The sequence below is a fragment of the Poromitra crassiceps genome, assembly GCF_964638095.1.
Source record: "Poromitra crassiceps genome assembly, chromosome: 2".
NCBI classification, from domain to species: Eukaryota; Metazoa; Chordata; class Actinopteri; order Beryciformes; family Melamphaidae; genus Poromitra; species Poromitra crassiceps.
Window position 1 is genome coordinate 12,240,645 of NC_139624.1, and position 20,881 is coordinate 12,261,525.

General features: G+C 43.2%; 1 protein-coding gene across 1 annotated transcript in view; it reads left to right on the plus strand.

Moving 5' to 3' along the window:
• The window catches only part of LOC310798331 (activin receptor type-2B-like), a gene marked incomplete at both ends in the record, with an annotated part of 65,912 nt that extends 61,328 nt beyond the window's left edge, over positions 1-4,584 (plus strand). The window contains one exon of the mRNA XM_083660859.1: positions 4,342-4,584. Coding sequence (XP_083516985.1) covers positions 4,342-4,584 — 243 coding nt within the window. The remainder of the gene's footprint in view (positions 1-4,341) is intronic.
• Between the last annotated feature and the right edge of the window lie 16,297 nt (positions 4,585-20,881).

Genomic DNA, 20,881 nt, shown 5'->3' on the forward strand with positions numbered 1-20,881 from the left:
AATTTCAACCATTATGAAAGACTTGGATATCACCAGGTTCTAACATAGCCTAATTTCAACCATTATGAAAGACTTGGATATCACCAGGTTCTAACATAGCCTACTTTTAACCATTATAAAAGACTTGGATATCACCAGGTTCTAACACAGCCTAATTTCAACCATTATGAAAGCCTTGGATATCACCAGGTTCTAACATAGCCTACTTTTAACCATTATAAAAGACTTGGATATCACCAGGTTCTAACACAGCCTAATTTCAACCATTATGAAAGACTTGGATATCACCAGGTTCTAACATAGCCTACTTTCAACCATTATGAAAGACTTGGATATCACCAGGTTCTAACATAGCCTACTTTTAACCATTATGAAAGATTTGGATATCACCAGGTTCTAACGTAACCATTATGAAAGACTTGGATATCACCATGTTCTAACATAGCCATTATGAAAGACTTATTTGAAAGGTTCTTTTTAGCGACAAACCCAGATGACGCTGGTATAGGAATTAGAGGTCGACCGATATTGCTTTTTCAATGGCCGATGCCGATGCCGATCTTTAGAGAGCACGGCGGCCGATGGCCGATATATAATGGCGATTATTATAATTTTTTTCATTCGATAAAATACGATTAAAATAAACTCCTCAAAAAAAGTTTGGAAACGTTATTTCGCTCGATTATTTCTCCCCTTTAATAATACCAATTGGTATTGTATTTTATATAGTTGGAAAGCCTGATTAGTCACCTTTACAACGGGGTACAACTTGTAAGGATTGTGCATTCGTGGAATGAGAAACACACAGCTAAACGTGTGGGTAGCGCCCCCAAAAAATGTGCAATATTCTTCTGTTGATATTTTTTTTTAAAGACATTATCCATTCATGTACATTGAAAATCGAATATAACATTATACTGTAGGCCTACATCTAATATAAGATGTTATCTTAGCCAGTACAGTAACATGTTTCTGATTATTCTTTTTATTACCGGTAAATAGAAAAATACATTGGGTTATGCGGTATAGATTTCAGTAGTGACTGGTAGGCTATAGCGAGAGAGCAGTATGTCAGAGAACTCATTCATGCACTGTTCTATACATTAACAATAATAATAATAATAATAATGTAACTGTTTAGATTTGCTGTCATTTGATGGGAGAAGTGTGTTTGCAGAAGATGATGGTAACTGAGGAAACGTAACGTTACAGTAGGCTCATGGGTGCATGAGAAGACTCACATTCCTAGCTTTCAAAGCTCAATAGCCTATATACTCTCACTAACTCTTATATGTTTACTGTCTGTAACGCTATGATTGCAGCCAGGGGGGATGCATGTAGCCTACTGTGCTCGGGTTGATAATGACAACATAACGTAGACGCAAGCCAGTCCAATCGTCCGTCTGCGACGAGTCAATCCAACATTATTTACAGCAGGTTGCATGAGCTCAAAACTTTTTCACGCATTAAATAACAACTGTCCCAAGACATGTTTTCGTATGTTACGTTTGTATGAACGTTTGACAGGCTCGGGTAGACTGTAGGAGGAATGCTACGCTATCTCATTAAACAGTAAACACACACGCGAGCGCGCACACACACACACACACACACACACACACACACACACACACACACACACACACGGAGCTATTTAGCCTACTACTAGGAAGCTGTTCCTTCAGCAAAACACTGTTGACAGTAGCGTTAACGCTAGCTTTTGGACTCCCCCTTGTTGAATCTCTAACCACATTAATGCAACCTGCTGTAAATGTTGGAATGACTCGTCGCTTGAGACAAGTTGATCTGGCTTGCGTCTGGTTGTTTCACACTTTCTAATGACATGCGTCCCCCCGCAAATTGCGGACCGCAATCAATGTTAACGTTACAGACAGTAAACTTATAAGAGTGAGTGAGAGTATATGTTGAGCTTTGAAAGCTAGGAGTGGGAATCTTACCGTAGTTTTCTTAGTTTAAGATCTAGCAAGCATGTATCAGAGTGAGGACTCCACACTCCTTCTTTGAACAGACACCGCAGCTATCCCAAAGCCAAGGAAAGGGGAGGGGTGAAAGGGGAGGGCTGAGCAGCCACACTGTAAATACTTGTAAACCGGCCTTTCTCCGTGGAGTTTAACACTACAATGTTAGTTTCTTCCAGATAGGAACCCCCGCTAAATAATAATAATAACAATAACAATAATAATAAAAAAAAATAATAATAATAATAATAATAATAGTAATAAAAAATCGGCCTTGTGAGCAAGGCAGAGGCCGATGCCGATTAATTAAAAATGCCAATAATCGGCCCCAATTAATCGGCCGGCCGATTAATCGGTCGACCTCTAATAGGAATAGGAACAAAAGACAATAGGTAGCCAGCTGGCTTGTTTAGCGTTGAATGGGTTTTGTTTGTAAATGTAAATGTGTATAGACGGTTTTCACCAGCTACAACCCCACAGCATTTCCTTTTTCTCAGCTTCTTCTTCTGTGTTTGATGGCGGTTGGCATCCTTAAATGTTACATTACTGCAACCTGAATTGTATCATCTTCACAGCTAACTATTTACAGTGTCCACTTTCTCAGCTGTTCAGGGGAAAACACTGACATAGCCTAGTTCTATTTCTTTTTTTCTTTTTTTTTATGTAAAGATAGGCCTATGTGTGCAATAACGTACTGATAGTCAGCTTACTCTGTAACATGTAGCTTTTATTAGCCTCTCAGGCTAGCTCCGGACCAGACAACAACGCTTCCTACTACCCAGCGTGTGCACATCTTTCCGACAGGGGTGGTTGTTATGGCAACTATCAACAACAACAACAACAACTACAATTCAATTCAAAATACATACTACAGCATGCGCTGGGACGCGTCATCAGTGATGGGGTCGTAAGATGTCGTAAGATGTCTCGGGTCTATCGAACATCATACACCCTCGCCCAGTAGACCCAGCCGAGGCCGATTAAGACCCCGACCCGCATCCCGGAAGCAGCCGCTCACGGATCAGCCTTCCTACTCTGTCTGCAACATTGCCCGTGGAAGGGTTGATCATGCCCAATCCGCTGCAATAGAGCTAGTGCTACACCGCAGCATTGAAAGACCCTTCGGTGCATGGAGGGCTAAGGCCCTGTGGGTGAATCCAGGCCACGCTCCTTCTTCGTCTCACCAGAACCTCCCTGGGGAAAAGCAATCCTACCATGCCGCACCATCATGGCGTACCATGGGCAAAGAGGATGCCTCAAGAAGGCCTGTGCGCTGCACGTCATTCACCTGCGCCAAGCACCTCGCTCTAGCCTGAAGGACCCCAGGCCGCGCCGATCTTAACACAGCTTTTCAGGAGGCTGATCCGTAGCATTTGTGGATTTCTCCCTCACGAGAGAGCCAGGCTGGGGTGCTAAACCCATCCCGTACCGGGTGCCGTCTCTCCGACCGTCAACTGTCTCTCCAGCTTGTCACCTACTACTACTAACTACTACGATACATAAAGACCGAAATAGGCTAACGCTACCTTGTTACTGTGTCTGTCGGAGACACGGCCTAACGTTAACATTTAATATGAGCACAATATCAGCCTGCGCTCAGCTATGTATACAGGAAGTAAACCAGATATCCAGGTGGGTTGTGATGGTTGTTATTGTTGTCAAGTTAAAACCGTCTATAGGTTCATGCAGTGTAACTGTATCACCCACCCAGCGATTTACTATGAAAGTAACGTAACTTAACACAATGACCATTGTAAAACTGTGATGGTGATCTGAGAACTGGGTTAGAAAAACGATACACTGACTCAACCAGGCTGCTCATACCTTGGCTTTTGCTGAAACAACACCCCCAAAGTAGTAACCAACTGATTTTCTCTCCTCCCCTCTGTCTCTCTCTCCCTCTGTGTGTCTCTCTCTCTTCCTCCCTCTCCCTCTCCTCCCCTATCTCTCCTCTCTATCTCTCCCTCCCTCCCTCTCCCTCCCTCCCTCTCTCTCCCTCTCTCTCTCTCTCCTCTCTCTCTCTCCCTCTCTCTCTCTCCCTCCCTCCCTCCCTCTCCCTCTCTCTCTCTCCCTCTCTCTATCTCTCCCTCCCTCTCCCTCCCTCCCTCTCTCCCTCTCCCTCCCTCCCTCTCTCTCTCCCTCTCTCTATCTCTCTCTCCCTCCCTCTCCCTCCCTCCCTCTCTCTCCCTCTCTCTCTCTCCCTCCCTCCCTCCCTCTCCCTCCCTCCCTCTCTCTCCTCCCTCTCTCTCTCCCCCCTCTCTCTCTCCCTCCCTCCCTCTCTCTCCCTCCCTCTCCCTCCCTCCCTCTCTCTCTCTCCCTCTCCCTCTCTCTCCTCCCGCTCTCTCTCCCCCTCTCCTCTCAGGGTCTGTCTCAGATGTGTGAGACAGTGGAGGAGTGTTGGGATCACGACGCCGAGGCTCGTCTGTCTGCGGGCTGCGTGCAGGAGAGGATCTGTCAGATCCGCCGCTTAGTCGCGCCCCCACGCCTAGTCACGCCCCCCGTGGCCACCCCCACCTCTGACCATCACGCCCTGCTGGTCAACATGGGCACGCCCGTTTCCATGGTGACCAATGTGGACCCGCCCCCCAAAGAGTCCAGTCTATGAGGAGGGGAAAATTGTACAAAAAACAAAAACAAAAAAAAAAGACAAAAAAAAGTAAGAAAGCCGGAAAGAAAGGTGGTTGGCGTTACCGACGACGACACGCTGCCAACTCTGAAAACTACCGAATGACACGAAAACACACTCTAACTCACACATGCACACATACATGCACACACATGTACACACACCAAGGTTATTATAGTTTTTCATTTTTCTTCTTTTTTCCCCAATTTCATTTTAGTTTCAATTATTTTTTAAAGTGGTTTGCTCGTTTAGTTTTTAGTTTTCCGTTTTTATTTTGAAATCGCATAGTTTAAATTTAGTTTTTTTATTGGTTTCAGTGTCAGTTTTAGGCTCTATAGCACACCGCTTTCACCGCTTTCACACCGAGGCTTAGTAATTCCGCAAAACATTTAGCGCTTTCACAGCCTGTGTGAATGGGGCTAATGTATTGACTTAGGACAGATGAACAACCATCTACCAGCACCAAAGACAACTATAAAAGATGTGTGTCAGGAGGCTTTCTCACTGGGAACGATTGCTTTCATTCCATTCCATTGTTCCGTGCCCGAGTACGATTGCCCCCCCTCCCCTCTCCCCCGCTGGTCAGCTTTCACATTACAACTTTGTGCTCGGGAATGGAACGGAACACTTGCAGAGTACTTGACTTGCGTCATCAACTACGCCTGCAGTGTATCCTCGCCCGTGTGTTGTCTATGTGGTTCGGTACGGTTGGCATTCACATTCGCAAGTGTTCCGTCCCCGGGCACGCCCGAGCGTTCCCCAGACCACCTTTTCAAGTGGACCCTGTCACCCTGTTCACTGTTCTGTGCCCAGGCACGGAACATATATATAAATATATATATAAATATATAGGCCCTGTTCTGTGCCCGGGCACGGAACATATATATAAATATATATATAAATATATAGGCACTGTTCTGTGCCCGGGCACGGAACATATATATAAATATATATATAAATATATAGGCACTGTTCTGTGCCCGGGCACGGAACATATATATAAATATATATATAAATATATAGGCACTGTTCTGTGCCCGGGCACGGAACATATATATAAATATATATATAAATATATAGGCACTGTTCTGTGCCCGGGCACGGAACATATATATAAATATATATATAAATATATAGGCACTGTTCTGTGCCCGAACACGGAACGCAACGTTCACACTCATGAAACGAACCGGACGTGGGGTCAATTTTGGGACAAGTGTGCTCGGAAATGGTAGTGTGAAACCACCCTCAGACAGTGCGTTTGTGTCATTAACCAGAATCCACCCAAAATACAAATAGTCTTATGTATGAAATAACTTTACAAAGACAAAAACTATACACGTTTTCTCTATCATTTTAGTTTATTATCATTCGTTTTGAAAACACACAATACAGTGTCAGTTAGTTCTCTTTTTTTACCTCGTTTTTATTTTGTTTCACTAACGGAAAAAAGCCACTCCTAGTTAACGATAATAACCTTGGTACACACACACACACACACACACACACACACACACACACACACACACACACACACACACACGATCATCTTCTCAGTGGAACTTGACCCCACCACACGAATGCAGCTGCTATCTTGTCTCTTGCATACCTGCCAACACCCTCCATTTTCGCGAGTCTCCCTATTTTTGACCTGTGCTCCTGATGGTCATTTCTCCAGTTTATCTCCCAGTTTGATAATGACACAGATCGAATGGTTGTGGCAGGCTGAGTTTTAAAGCCAGAGTGAAGTTTCTGCTATCTTCTGGAAACTAGAAGACCCAAGGCATCCATTGGTGCCAACCATGTATGCCAACTTGTCGGGGACGGGGCTAAATAACGCTCCAAAGTTAGGCTAAATTTAGGCAAGGGAAAAACCATGTTCAAAGCCGTCCCTTGACCTCTCACCTTTAGATATCTGAATTGAAATGGGTTCTATAGGTTCTATAGGTCCCCACAAGTCTCCCCTTTAATAGAGAGCTTTTTTTTGATAGGGTAGCGCGATCATTCTTCTACAAGGCGGGGGGGGGGGGGGGGGTAATGGCTAATACCCCTGAAAATCTCCCTCTTTTTCACAGCCTGATGTTGGCAGGTACACCGCTGTCTCACTCGCTCCTCTCCAGTCATCCATGTCTTGTCTTTTTTTTTACCGTGTGTGTGTGTGACACACACACACACACACACACACACACACACGCAGGAAAAACGCATTCAGGTCTCGACTCAGTGAATGCTCTTCTATCTCAGCGACAACTTTCCTTACTTTTCCGTGAACTTTTTCACTTGTTTTTTTCTTCCTTTCCCGTCTTCTCCTCCTCCTCCAGAGCTGGAAGAAACTCACTCTACCTAGCAACCGCATCACCTAGCAACCACCAACCGACCAGCCAACCGGGACGATTTTTACTACAATGCTGCAAAACCCTTGTAGGAACACGATGACTGTTACACAAACACACAACAAACATTCACAACGAACCTTCCTCGAGCATTCTTTTTTACGACGCGTTTCGTTTTTCTACCTTTTCCGGGACTTTTCCCCCTCTTTCTCCGACAGCATGTTACACGCTACAAACCTTCGGATCCAACGGGTTGTATCCAAAAAAGGCAGGAAACAGGACGTAATGATGGAAGGAAAGACATGAAACGTTTCTAAAACAGGAAAACTGGACACTTTGTTTTTAACGTGAAGGTTACCTCTCTCGTTTTTTGTTTTTAATGATTTTTTTTTTATTATTCGAGGTTGAAGACTGAGAGAACTCTCTGATGGAATTGGTTAGCTTTCAGGAACCAGGAAGCAAATGTCTTGCATGCAGAGATTTGATTGGCTGACTTGCGCCCAACCACAGTATTTTGGTTGGCTCGGAAATAAAACTTCTCAGGTAACCATGACGCCGGCTGCAAGCTTCCCCTCTCCGGAACAGGCGGCACACGGACGCGTGTGGCCAATGACAGACTTTAGTGGGAGGGGCTTATCTGAGGGTGCTGAAAGCCTAATGGCTATCCTGAATATGTAAATTTGCAAGGTGCCCAAATAAGGGGACAACGCTCGTTACCCTGGAACACGGTGCAAGACCTCACGATGCATAGAACGGTATATGCATTCAGGTCAGAGTGTGTGTGTGTGTGTGTGTGTGTGTGTGTGTGTGGTTGTTAAGATGCGTGGTGAAATATGTGCCTGTGTGTGCGCTCAAGGGTGTGTGTGTGTGTGTGTGTGTGTATGAATGAAATAACCACAACAGCAGTCGTCACAGTCGATGTGATGGATGATGACAGTTTTCTATTTTGAATGTCTTGATTGTTGTTTAGTTGTTTGTTGTTTTTCTCACCGAGTTCTATCTGGAGGCGAGTGACAGACGGACCGGTGACCTTTGACAATAATAACAAATGTAACACCTTGAATGTTTTGGACCATTCGCCGGTCGGCCTGACATGACATCACGTTTTCAAGGGTAGTGAACTCTAAATTCATCTGGCTGCCATTTGGGGGCGCCACTGTGTGCAAACTGCAACTTGAATCACACAAACTTTGTTTACAATGAAGTATCACATGATTATCAGCATTAATAAGACCGTTTTACCGTCTTGTTGACCACTAAGACAGACGTATAGAGTGCCAACGTCACACTCTCTAACCCATTCATTTTTCCATCCACGTTTTGAAAAATCCTTATAAAAGACTTTCACTTGGTCAAACCAAGCGATTCAGCTATATTCCCAATCAAGAGAGACCATAACACATTTCTCCATTTTTTTTTACGATATCTTATTCAGGGAAATGTCTTAACATGGCATACACAATTCTAAGGTCCATTATTTACATAGTTTTTTCTCTCTTTTTCTTTTTAACAAATCATAAATCAAAAGGTGAAAGAAAAGAGAAACCAGAACATACAAGAAAAAAGAAAGAAAGAAACAAAACAGACAAGATATACTCACGTCTACACAAAACCCTTCTGCCCACCCCACCCACCCACCTAAATAGCCTAGAAAATGTTCTTTGGTCTCTCCTGATTCTGATTCTTCTTCTTCTCCTTCTTCATCTTCTTCTTCTTCTTCTTAAAAAAAAAGTATATTTCAAAACGTCTAGGGGGAACATTTATGGGGAATGACATCTCTTAGGTCCCATGCCGAACCCGGAAGAGGGTGTGATGTTGGCATGGCATGATGATGACATTACAGACAAAAACACAACATTGTTTAGGATTTGGATTTGGGTTAGGGTTAGTGTTCAAGCATTGATGACAGCGACACAACTTTCCTCGTTTCAAGGCCGTTTGCTTTTTGAGCCGTTTGAGTTTAGTTCAAGGTGTGAAAAGGTCAAAGGTCACCGGCCCCTTCCTCACTCACCCCCTCTCGCTCGCTCTCTCTTTCTTCACCCGGGACCAAAACCACGGCATCTGTCTGTCTGTTGCCTTGGATACGGGCCGCAATGAGTCCAGTTCACAACCTTAATCCCACACACACACACACACACACACACACACACACACACACACACACACACACACACACACACACACACAGTCGCCATTTTAACCACAGACGACAATAAGAACTGGAAAACAACCCAAGCAAAACAAGGACCTGTGTCCTTCTTTGCTCTACTTTATTTTGTACGTTGTTTTCTCGTTGGAGCCGTCTGTGTTTTATGTCCCTTCTGTGATGCCATACATGTAACAGTGAATGTCCATGATGCTGCTGACGACGACAACGATGATTCAAACTCAAAGATGAATATACTTCTGTATATTCCTTTATTATTATTATTATTATTATTATTGTTATTATTCATTTTACTTTTGCTGCGTTGAACACATGCAGCTCTCTCGCTCTTGCTGCCTTCAAATGGAAGTCGTGAACTCGTATTTACAAGTTGGGAAGTCGTGTACACGACATGCTTGGCATTCAAGTGGTCACGACGTCATGAGCATGCACAGTTGACTAGAAGCCACGGAGGCTAACAATTTACCTAATGCTAGCATTAGCATGCTAGCTAGCGAGTGGCTAACTACGTTAATGCAGGAAATGCAAAGGCATAATGACCGAGGAAAAAAGATGAGATGTTCCTCAGACATATGACATGACATGACATATGAAAAACTATACAGCTAAAATTACAATATATTAACTTTCCATCCTCCGCCATTTTCTGAAAACATCACAAGACATGTCACAAGTCGTCAACTCGAAGCTTTCAGAAAATGTTCACTTACCAAGTGGTGACTAGCACGTGGGAAAGGCCCCATTTGAAGGCAGCATCTCTCTCTGTATGAAGGAAGCAAAGCGAGAGGTGATGATCAACAGTGATAAACGACGATAACGACGAAAGATAGAAAAGCTAGAAGGAAAAAAATATGTCAAAAAACGATACTGCTCATTAACCACAGATCACCTCAAAACACCAGAATACCTCAAAGACTTTTTCTACGTGTTCCGTTTCTATGTTTTAATAGCTGTGTCGATGACTCGTAGTGACATAATATTTTATTGTGAGTGTTGTTTTATGTTTTTCTGATTTTTTTACACTATATGATTAGCGAGGTTAATTTTCCTTTGTCTTTTTGAGGAATAAATAAAATGTCCAAACCGTTTGGATGGAAGCGGGGAGGTGCAGACAGAACTTGAACCGCGACGTTGTAAATATTTAATAAACCGTTTGTAGACTTGACTGAATTGAACTGCCTCCACCTGGACATCGACCCCATGACTGACCGTGCTGGCTCTCCTCTCCTGTCGTCTCTTCTCTTCTCCTCACCTCCTCTCTTGTCCTCTCCTCCTCACCTCCTCCCTTCTCTTCACCTCCTCCCTTCTCCTCACCTCCTCCCTTCTCTTCACCTCCTCTTCTCCTCACCTCCTCTCTTCTCCTCACCTCCTCTCTTCTCCTCACCTCCTCTCTTCTTCTCTCCTCCCTTCTCTTCACCTCCTCTTCTCTCCTCTCTTCTCCTCACCTCCTCCCTTCTCTTCACCTCCTCTTCTTCTCTCCTCCTCCCTTCTCCTCATCTCCTCTCTTCTCCTCACCTCCTCTCTTCTGCTGGCTCCTCTGCTCTTCTACAGAGTCCAGATGTGGCCATTGGGAGAAACATAATTGATGGCGTAGCCATGATGTAACATGTGAGATACTCGATATGTTTCAAATGAGCACTCATTTGACATTTTGTGCACAAATTGCCAAAACGTGACCGGGTGCCTGGATATAAAACACATGCACCCTCACAGCTTCTAGAGAGGCAGTCACAGATTGGTGATTGTGTTTAAATGTGTCTGTGCTGTCCTGGCAGTGTTGCAGCACCTGATTGGCTGTTCTGTCCTGGCTGTGTTGCAGCACCTGATTGGCTGTTCTGTCCTGGCTGTGTTGCAGCACCTGATTGGCTGTTCTGTCTTGGCTGTGTTGCAGCACCTGGTTGTGTGAATCATGGACTCTATATAACTTCTTTGTTATCTCCCAATAGCCACTCCTGGGCTGCGTACATTTTCCTGTTCCTCTCTCATCTCTTGACCTCTCCTTTCTTCTCCTCTCCTCTCCCGTCTGGCGGCACCACCAGCGATGTTCTCAGTTGATCAAAACATTCAACTACTGCCAAACTGTTACTGCATATTACAATAAAAGCATTCAGACAAAGCAAAGTCCTCAGGGCGGCCATATTTACGCAACCTAAATGAAATAATGCACATAGTCCGTTTTTAAATCTATTTTTTTGTAGAAAGTTTTTGTAGGCTACTTATAGGATACGTACTGTAGGTAACGTACGCAAAGATTTATTTACATTTCAATTAGCGTTGTTGCTATTTGTTTGCATGCTTGTTAGCAGCCGCCATGTTGAATAGTGTGAAGTGACGTCAACCGCTGCTCAAATGTGACTGTGAGATGAAGCTCCTGTGGATTTTACTGCAAACCACTGCTTCACTGCTCCATCTGAACGCATCTTTACTTCTCAACACATGTTCATCACTGCATTAGTAGGCCATTAGCCTACTGTGTGTGTGTGTGTGTGTGTGTGTGTGTGCAGACTTTCTTTAGCCGGCTTAGTCTGAAGCATGTTGTCAGTGATCTATTTGCCTTCATATCTCCTGTTAGTCTTTGCCGTCACCAGTTAACTCCAGTTCAGTTGGACCTGCTGCATGATATTAGATACTTAAGCACTTATTGCCAAAGCAAAGTTAAACAATAAATGACAGTTAGAACCCCTGCTTATATAGCACTTATCTAAAAGCCGAGATTACAAAGTGCCTCATAAAAAGGCAGAGAAATACAATACAATGAGATGAAAGAAAAATACAAACAGAACAGAACATATGCTAAAGAAGAAATAAAATGTCAAGAAACAATTACTTCAATGCAATTTAAGACAATTTCAAGACAACGTTAATTAGCATGCGTGATATAAGCTAAATACTTGTTTAGTTTAGGTAGTCAAATCTGAAATATAAACTTGATGATGTAGCTTCAGTACTGACTATGAGTATTTTAGGATGGACTTGATAGTCTCTCAAGCCAGAATGTTTCTTTCACATTCTGTGAATGCATACAGTGTGTATATTCGTGCGTTCCTTTATCGCAAAATAACTGGGATGTGGAGGCTAAATGACATCACATCCGTTTTGTTAGCGTTCCATTTGCAGAAAACTTGAGCTGGGAAGTTCACTGTTCACTGGTCAGATCCAGTCGCTAGCCAGGCTAGCCATTGTTAGCAATAACAGTTGATAACAAGGCATTTCGCGGCATTTTGCGCATACAAACACTGCAGCCTCATGTCCACACAGATAGAGCCAGTGCTGTGTGTACAGCTGATTTAATGAGACACAAACAAGACAGAAGTGCTAAACAATATTACTACGATTACTACTACTGTTGTTGCGCGGCGCAGCCATCTTGGATTTTTTTAGGTTGGGGCTGCTGAGGCTCCTACGAGTTTGGAATGGGAAATACCAGCTCTGATGACGTCACCGCCCAGCTCATGACCTTTGAAGTCGTAAGATTACCAGTCCCCAGTTATAAAGGAATGCACAATAAGCCCACAGAGCCAGGTCAAAGGTCAAAGGAAGTTGGGGGGAGAAAAAAACTGCTTCAGACGGAGGAAGTGAAAGACGGGACATCCAAACGTATTTCTCCAATCACCTGCCTTTAGGCTTGACATCTGGGACATCCCCCTATCATAGATCATTATTTTCCCTGAGTTTTCTGCTTTGACCAAGTTGACCCTGCCTGAAGTACAGACGGGTCAAGTTGACCCTGCCTGAAGTACAGACGGGTCAAGTTGACCCTGCCTGAAGTACAGACGGGTCAAGTTGACCCTGCCTGAAGTACAGACGGGTCAAGTTGACCCTGCCTGAAGTACAGACGGGTCAAGTTGACCCTGCCTGAAGTACAGACGGGTCAAGTTGACCCTGCCTGAAGTACAGACGGGTCAAGATGACCCTGCCTGAAGTACAGACGGGTCAAGTTGACCCTGCCTGAAGTACAGACGGGTCAAGATGACCCTGCCTGAAGTACAGATGGGTCAAGATGACCCTGCCTGAAGTACAGATGGGTCAAGATGACCCTGCCTGAAGTACAGACGGGTCAAGATGACCCTGCCTGAAGTACAGACGGGTCAAGATGACCCTGCCTGAAGTACAGACGGGTCAAGATGACCCTGCCTGAAGTACAGACGGGTCAAGATGACCCTGCCTGAAGTACAGACGGGTCAAGATGACCCTGCCTGAAGTACAGACGGGTCAAGTTGACCCTGCCTGAAGTACAGACGGGTCAAGATGACCCTGCCTGAAGTACAGATGGGTCAAGTTGACCCTGCCTGAAGTACAGACAGGTCAAGATGACCCTGCCTGAAGTACAGATGGGTCAAGATGACCCTGCCTGAAGTACAGACGGGTCAAGATGACCCTGCCTGAAGTACAGATGGGTCAAGATGACCCTGCCTGAAGTACAGACGGGTCAAGTTGACCCTGCCTGAAGTACAGATGGGTCAAGATGACCCTGCCTGAAGTACAGATGGGTCAAGATGACCCTGCCTGAAGTACAGATGGGTCAAGTTGACCCTGCCTGAAGTACAGACGGGTCAAGTTGACCCTGCCTGAAGTACAGACGGGTCAAGTTGACCCTGCCTGAAGTACAGGCGGGTCAGCGGAAGCATTTGAAAATTGCAGGAGCCAACGCAGCTGTTTTAAAGGGATACGCTAAAATTTGGAGAGTTTAGGCCATTTTGTCATATTGCCGATATTAAAATGTAGAAGCCTTTATCTTCACTCTGCGTGCAGTACAAACTGCAGTAGAGCCCTCAATGCTACTTAACTTAGCACTACAATGGCAGTCTATGGTACTATTGCCTACTCCCGTTCAGTCACCCAAAATACACATTCCAACAGCGGCAGAAACACTCACATGTACATGTTGTGACTCGTGTACTCACCACGCGATGAAATAATAATCCAAAATTATGTGAAACTAATTTTCATAGTAAATCCACACACGAGAACTAACAAAGAGTAACCGAACTAACAGATAATAAGCGAAGTTACTTCCTCGTTTGCATGCGCTGTACTGACAGGTGGTTAGGTGTAACTCACACCAGTAGGACACTGGTTGTACTGTGTTTAGGTGTAACTTATGAATGTAGCTACAGCAGGACAACGCTGAAGAAGAGTACGCTTGCTCCAAAGTTCTGAAATTCCCCAAATAACTTTGGTTACCAAAACCCTTATATTCCTAAAGCAGTTCGGTTTCCAAATCCTTAAGTTCCCAAAATCCGTATCTTAACAAACGCATAAATTCAAAGGATTCTTAGGTTACCAAAATGTTCCCAAAATTCTTAGGTTACCAAATTATGAAATTCCCCAAATCGTTACAGTAGCTTAATAAATCCAAATAAATTATTATAATAAATCCAAATTATTCTTAGGTTACCAAAACCTTATTTTCCCAAAATCCATAGGCTAACGCCCATAAGTTCAAAACCTTCTTGGGTTACCAAAATCCTGAAGTTCCCAAAGTCCTTAGCTCAACAAAATCCCAATGCGATTTTTCAGTCACATGACATTCCGACAAAAATACAAAAAAAATCTTATATCACGAGAATCTTGTATATGATTGCAAAACAAGCGATGTTAACTGGATACATAATGGCTTTTGCTTCCAAACATTTTATATATCCTTTTTGCTACCTGAAATGTATAAAAATCATGATTCTATACCTCAAACCTGCTTTACTGTTTTGTAAGCAATGGTCTTAAGATGAATCAAAACATTGTCAACCATAATGTATTTTTTAAATGGTTTCAATCCCATTTTGAAAATCCTGAGACACAGGAGTTTACCATTGCCAGTGCTCGAGTGATATCAGCATCTTTTAACAATAGCCTCAGACAGTGGTTTGTTGTTAACAGACATTTTGAATAGAAGTTTTATGACGTCGTCGATGTTGTGCCTTGGTTTTACTCGTCACTGGAGCTGGAAGCATGCCTGCTGGTGCCGCCCTCTTTCTTCTCATCACTTCTGTTATTTCCTGTTGCGTTAATGAACTGAACAAAGCTCATTATTCTCTTAAACATCACACCTGGGTATAAACATCACACCTGGGTATAGGCTACAAACACTGACATTTCCCAGTGAAAACTTGGAAACGAGAACATCCACACTTGTCTTCACCTATTTGAAACGGTATATATATATTTTACCTTTACCCAGATGTGATGTATGAGATGCATTCTGACCATGTCCACCAGCCTTTATATATCGTAGGAAGCAGACAACAGATCGACTGACTGACTGACTGACCAACGGACGGAATAACTCGGATCCAGGTGTTTCAGGAACATATTACCTCATTAACGCCCACACAGGGCGTAAACAGTGTTGCTAGGAACGCGATAATGGTCGGTAATAGTGGGGAAAGATCAGACTCGGACAACAGGATAATCCTATAGGTCTCAAATACATGGGAAACATGCGGTCATTTTCACATGCATGGATTAATAACCAAAATCCTAAACAAAGATTTGAATATTTTGATTTTTTTTTCTTGTTAATTATACTTTCTGATCCGTTTTAAAGGGACACCATGACGCTTGTGGGGGAAATGCTTTTAATTCAACGGTGCGTTATCGGAAGTTACCTTTGTGTGCGTTCCACATTGAAACAATTGAGTATCCAGATGATGAAAAGGTGGTATAGGCTACATAGCAGACTGTTTAAAACAACGCTAACGCGTCCATTTTCGTCTGAACCAAGTGCCAATACAGCCAATACTTTTACCCCCACAATGTGATGTGTGAGTTGGAATAGTTGAATAATTCAAACTGGCTGGTTATCCCTTCAATTCATGTCAATCGAACCACTCTGAAGCTGTATATGTTGCACTTAGGCCCGGGAGAACCGCATCTAGAACCTCTTTAACTCACAGTTAACTGGGATCTCTTCACACTGGCACATTGGAACATTGTGGACTAACTCCAACTTAGGTCCCGGGCTACTTAGCTTGTAATAGTGCTGTTTCTCATGGAACCCAGGAAGAGTAACTGGTAGTACCTTGGTAACTAACTAGTAACTATTCAAGAACTTAGCCCAAGAACCCAGGAAGAGTAACTGGTAGTACCTTGGTAACTAACTAGTAACTATTCAAGAACTTAGCCCAAGGCGTAGGCTACTTGTGCAGTGTGAAAAGAAGCTAAATTAGCCCCAAGGCCAACTTGGAGGCTAGAGTCGAAGATACGCTGGGAAAGTTAGCATGGTGGCACATCCAGGCTTCCTCTTTGTAGGCTATAGTCCTCCGAGTCCTCCTGCCCGAGATTTTTGTAAAAGAAAAAGAAAAAAAAAGAAAAAAAATATTGTTTTACCTGTGCATTCCTGACATGGATCTGGTATTGAGCTAAATACACTACAACTGGATGCTAATTTGTGTTTCCATAGAAAAGCGCTAGCCTCAATGCTAAGGAGCGAAACCACGAAGCCACTTTTTCCCAGGCGTGAGGTTTCAACTTTCCCAGCGTATTACCCCGAGTGGAAACACTGTAGTTTAAATGTGACCCAAAGAGTGCTTGGTTTAACCTGCAAACAAATGCTTCTCTTTTCACGGCCAGTCAAATGCCTGTTAAGAAAAATCAAGCAGTCGCAACATTGCCTGATTCAAATATGTAAAACCCATTATTTCTGGCTTGTACATTGGCCTTGGTGAAGGACAGGAGGACAGACAGTTGAACTGCTCTGAATTCTATGGTACATACTAAGAGAAACCTGTGTGAACTGGTGTCTCTCCACATGTAATAATGTAATACTCAGAAATGTTCCCCTTGACAATGTGAAGCTCTCTTCCCTAGCTCCTGCTGCAGAGCGTTCCACCCCTTTTTGTTTTGTTGTCCCCCAACAAAGGGGCGGGGGCTATGGATGGGTCTCCATCTGTCTATTTGTCACACTGTAATGTTGACTTTGTGCTGCTAGGGGGCAGCATAGAGTGCACAGCCTCTTCCAGGTTCGGCATGGCCCGCCAGCTAAAGGATTTCATTCCCCATTGATTTTTCTGTTGACATTTCGTAAAATTCGTATAAAAAGAGTTTTACTTGGTCAAACCTACTGATTCAGCTCTATTCAGAATCAAACCTACTGATTCAGCTCTATTCAGAATCAAACCTACTGATTCAGCTCTATTCAGAATCAAACCTACTGATTCAGCTCTATTCAGAATCAAACCTACTGATTCAGCTCTATTCTGAATCAAACCTACTGATTCAGTTGAGCTCTATTCAGAATCAAACCTACTGATTCAGTTGAGCTCTATTCAGAATCAAACCTACTGATTCAGCTCTATTCAGAATCAGGAGAGACCATAGAACATTTCAGAAAAAAAGGAGTCAGATTTAGTTTTTGTTTTGTCCAAGTCAAATGTTTGATGGTCTCTCCGGATTCTGAATAGAGCTGAATCTCTTGATTTGACCAAGTATTGAACTATTTTTTATGAGCATTTTACGAAACGTCTATGGAAAAAGTTAATGTTGGATGAAACTTTGGGACTCTAATTGACAATGAATAGGACTGAGCCAAGGGTGGAACTACTACATCACTGGTGGAGGACATGCTTCCTATTTGTTTGTTTGTTTGTTTTGAACCTGTGAAGATACCCACCCCTATCCCTATGGAGATTAGAGATATCTTCTGAGAATGTAAAATGTACAGTAAATACTGTGTTCGCCATTTGCTTAAAGTGTGAAACTTATAGTTCAGAGGGGAGCCATTGACATAGGCTACCGATGCTAAAAGTCTGATGCTTCCATCGCTTGCCTTTAGTTCTGAGTTAGCTTAAATGCTAATCTTATTTTCTGTTGCGATTTGTTTCATACCTTCTTCCCTTTGACTTGAGAAGAAGAGGTGGTGGGACTCTCACAGTGCGGAGAAAAAAATGTCAAAATGTCAATGTTAAATGTTTTTATTAGCATTATTTTTGTTTTCCCTTAATGATTACCAGTTGATAGAGCTAGGAATAAAATGGAAGTGTTTACCAAACAGTGTAAAACAGGCTAATATATGCTACACCTCCACACACACACACACACACACACACACACACACACACACACACAGACAGTATTTATTTTCTGATCCAATAGAGAGCCCCAGGAACGAGTCCGGAAATCATTGATGCTAACACTCCTGGTTCTTCACTGTTTTTGCCTATGGGAGTTTTTAATAGGTTTTTGGCGCAATGCTTCTAATAAGGTCTCTGGGCAACGCAAGATTAATCAAACGCGAACCAGTGTTCAGTAGGATAATCTTCACACATGAGGACCACTTTCATGAGTTTTTGAGCTTTTACGTGCCGTTAAAAGGGCGGCTAGCTAGCAAACGGCTAAATGAGACTACACTGTTGAGTCGACGGGGATATTATACATCAATAACGTCATCACTTCAAAGGACGAACACGTAAATTCTCTTTCCCTCACCTGGTTCAGCCCGGGGTAATCAGTGCACAGCAGCGCACACATCAATCCAGGTTGAGTGGTGACGTGACGGGGAAGCCTATGTGTAGATCTGGATTATCTTAGCACAAGCTTTTTACTTCTAGGGCTCGCATTTACGCTTCAAAACTCATGAAAGTGGTCCTCATGTGTGAAGATTATCCAGCTGAACACTGGTTCGCGTTTGATTAAGCTTGCGTTGCCCAGAGACCTTATTTGAAGCATCGCGGCAAAAACCCATTCAAAAATCCCATAGGCAGAAACAGTGAAGAACCAGGAAGTCCGGGACATCCGCGTTCCGACTACAAAAATACCTGGGGCTCTCTATGCACTGAACGCGTCTCACTCTGATTCAGGGTTTTAATTGGCCTGGGGGCACGTAAGGGGTTTCCCATGCACGTTGTCAAGGGGTCATTAGGAATTAAGTGCTGTTTCTCAACCTGGGAGGAGTGGAGAAGGCGGGGTCAGTGACATCACAGGAGTCACACTCCTTCCCTTCTCTTCATTGTGAATGGGGAGAGACTCCATGTGGGTGGTCAAATCCCGTAAGCCACATAAAAAAAGATCACAAATGTTCTTATATAGACAGTTTTAACTCAACAACATAAACATTCTAAATTGCTCCTAGCTTACTTCCTGTTGCAGTGTTTGCTAATACAATAGCTGACAGGAAATAAGGTTTCAAACTGTTCCCATAGCAACACAATCCTGTGAAAACCATCTATAACCAAGCCTGATAAACCATCCGGTCATGTGATTCTACGAGACCGTCTGGCCTCTGCCCCGGGCACTTTCAGGATTTACAAAGTGCACTAGCCAATCAGGGACCTGCCTCGTAGTTGACATTGTAACCGGCCAATCGGGAACGCTGCCGGAAAAACAGTAATGGTTGCCTCCATGGTTCTCCACCTCGAGCAGTAAAACATCAACGTTCGTCGCGTTTAAACAGCCGTAAGTGCAGTTATTGCACAAATAGACTCAAGAGCAACAATTAAACAAGAACAGGAGTATGCAACAGTGGAGTTTCTCTGTGAAAAATACTTTGTCGTTCTTCCGAGTGGATTTGGATTTGACTGGATCCGACGCTGATTGACTGAAGGACTGGTTACTTCCACCCACTGAAAAGACTGCACCGAGGCCAGACGGATCTCATGTTGCGTCACCAGCCTCTTCCTCACCAGGCTCTTCCCGAGGAGAAGAGCCTGCTTCCCATTATCCTTGAATTACACCTCTCGGCTGTTTCCGCCCTAGACCAGAAACAGGATAAAAAAAATAAAAATAGAAAATATGGACGTACCAAACAAAGTTTTCAAAGAGGTTTTTGTAGAAACTTCGCGGAATTCACAATATCACATCTTTTAAGCCAATACGTACAGAAGCTTTGCATCTGAAAGTTAATCGACGGTTAGGGTTTTTTGGCGCACATGTTTCCGGTAGACTGTTTCCGTCTCCTTGGTTTACACCTCCAGGTCCAGATGCGGTGGAAATGGCTCCAGACTAAGACGGATCCACAAAACCCAAACAGAATGTGAGTTCACGTATCCGGATGGTTTTAACCAGGCTATCTATGACCCTGACCTAATAGTCCAGGCATTTTACGCAAATATGTGGGTCAACCTCACACTAATTGCAACAAAACCAAACTCAACTGATTTTGTATCCTCAATATGTCCTCAATGAAGGAAAAAAAGTGTTAAGGAAATGTATGAAGGGAAAGTTTTGAAAATGACCTAAATATGATGGTAGCCTATGGAAGCCTATGGAAGCCTTTTTTTTTTTTTTTTTTTAATGTGCCATAAATTTCATCACTTATATCCTGTATGTGTTTTTTGCTTCACGGAGAAAAATAAAAAAATAAAATAAAAAATAAAAAAAAATGTTAAAAAATAAATAAAAAACGTTTTTGGTAGCATCATATGGGTCATTTTCAAAAATTTCCCTTCATACATTTCCTTAACACTTTTTTTCCTTCATTGATGACATATTGAGGATACAAAATCAGTTGAGTTTGGTTTTGTTGCAATTAGTGTGAGGTCAAGTGACATTTTTACTGGACTATAACCCGAACCAAGTTACTTGCCTAACTGTGACCATTTGGTATCACGTTTTCATTTGGGGATGTCCACATTGAGTCTCTCCCCCATCATGAGTCGGGTGTAAAGATGGCGGCTTCCTGGTTTGATGTAGTGCATCAAAATGTCTGAGAAGACCAGTGTTCCTCTGTTATGGTAGCAGCTGTGGTTGTTAGACTTGTAATGCAACTGCAACGTCTCCATACTGTAGCCTACTGTAATCATCTGAAAAATACACCACAGGATGATTTCATCATACACCAATT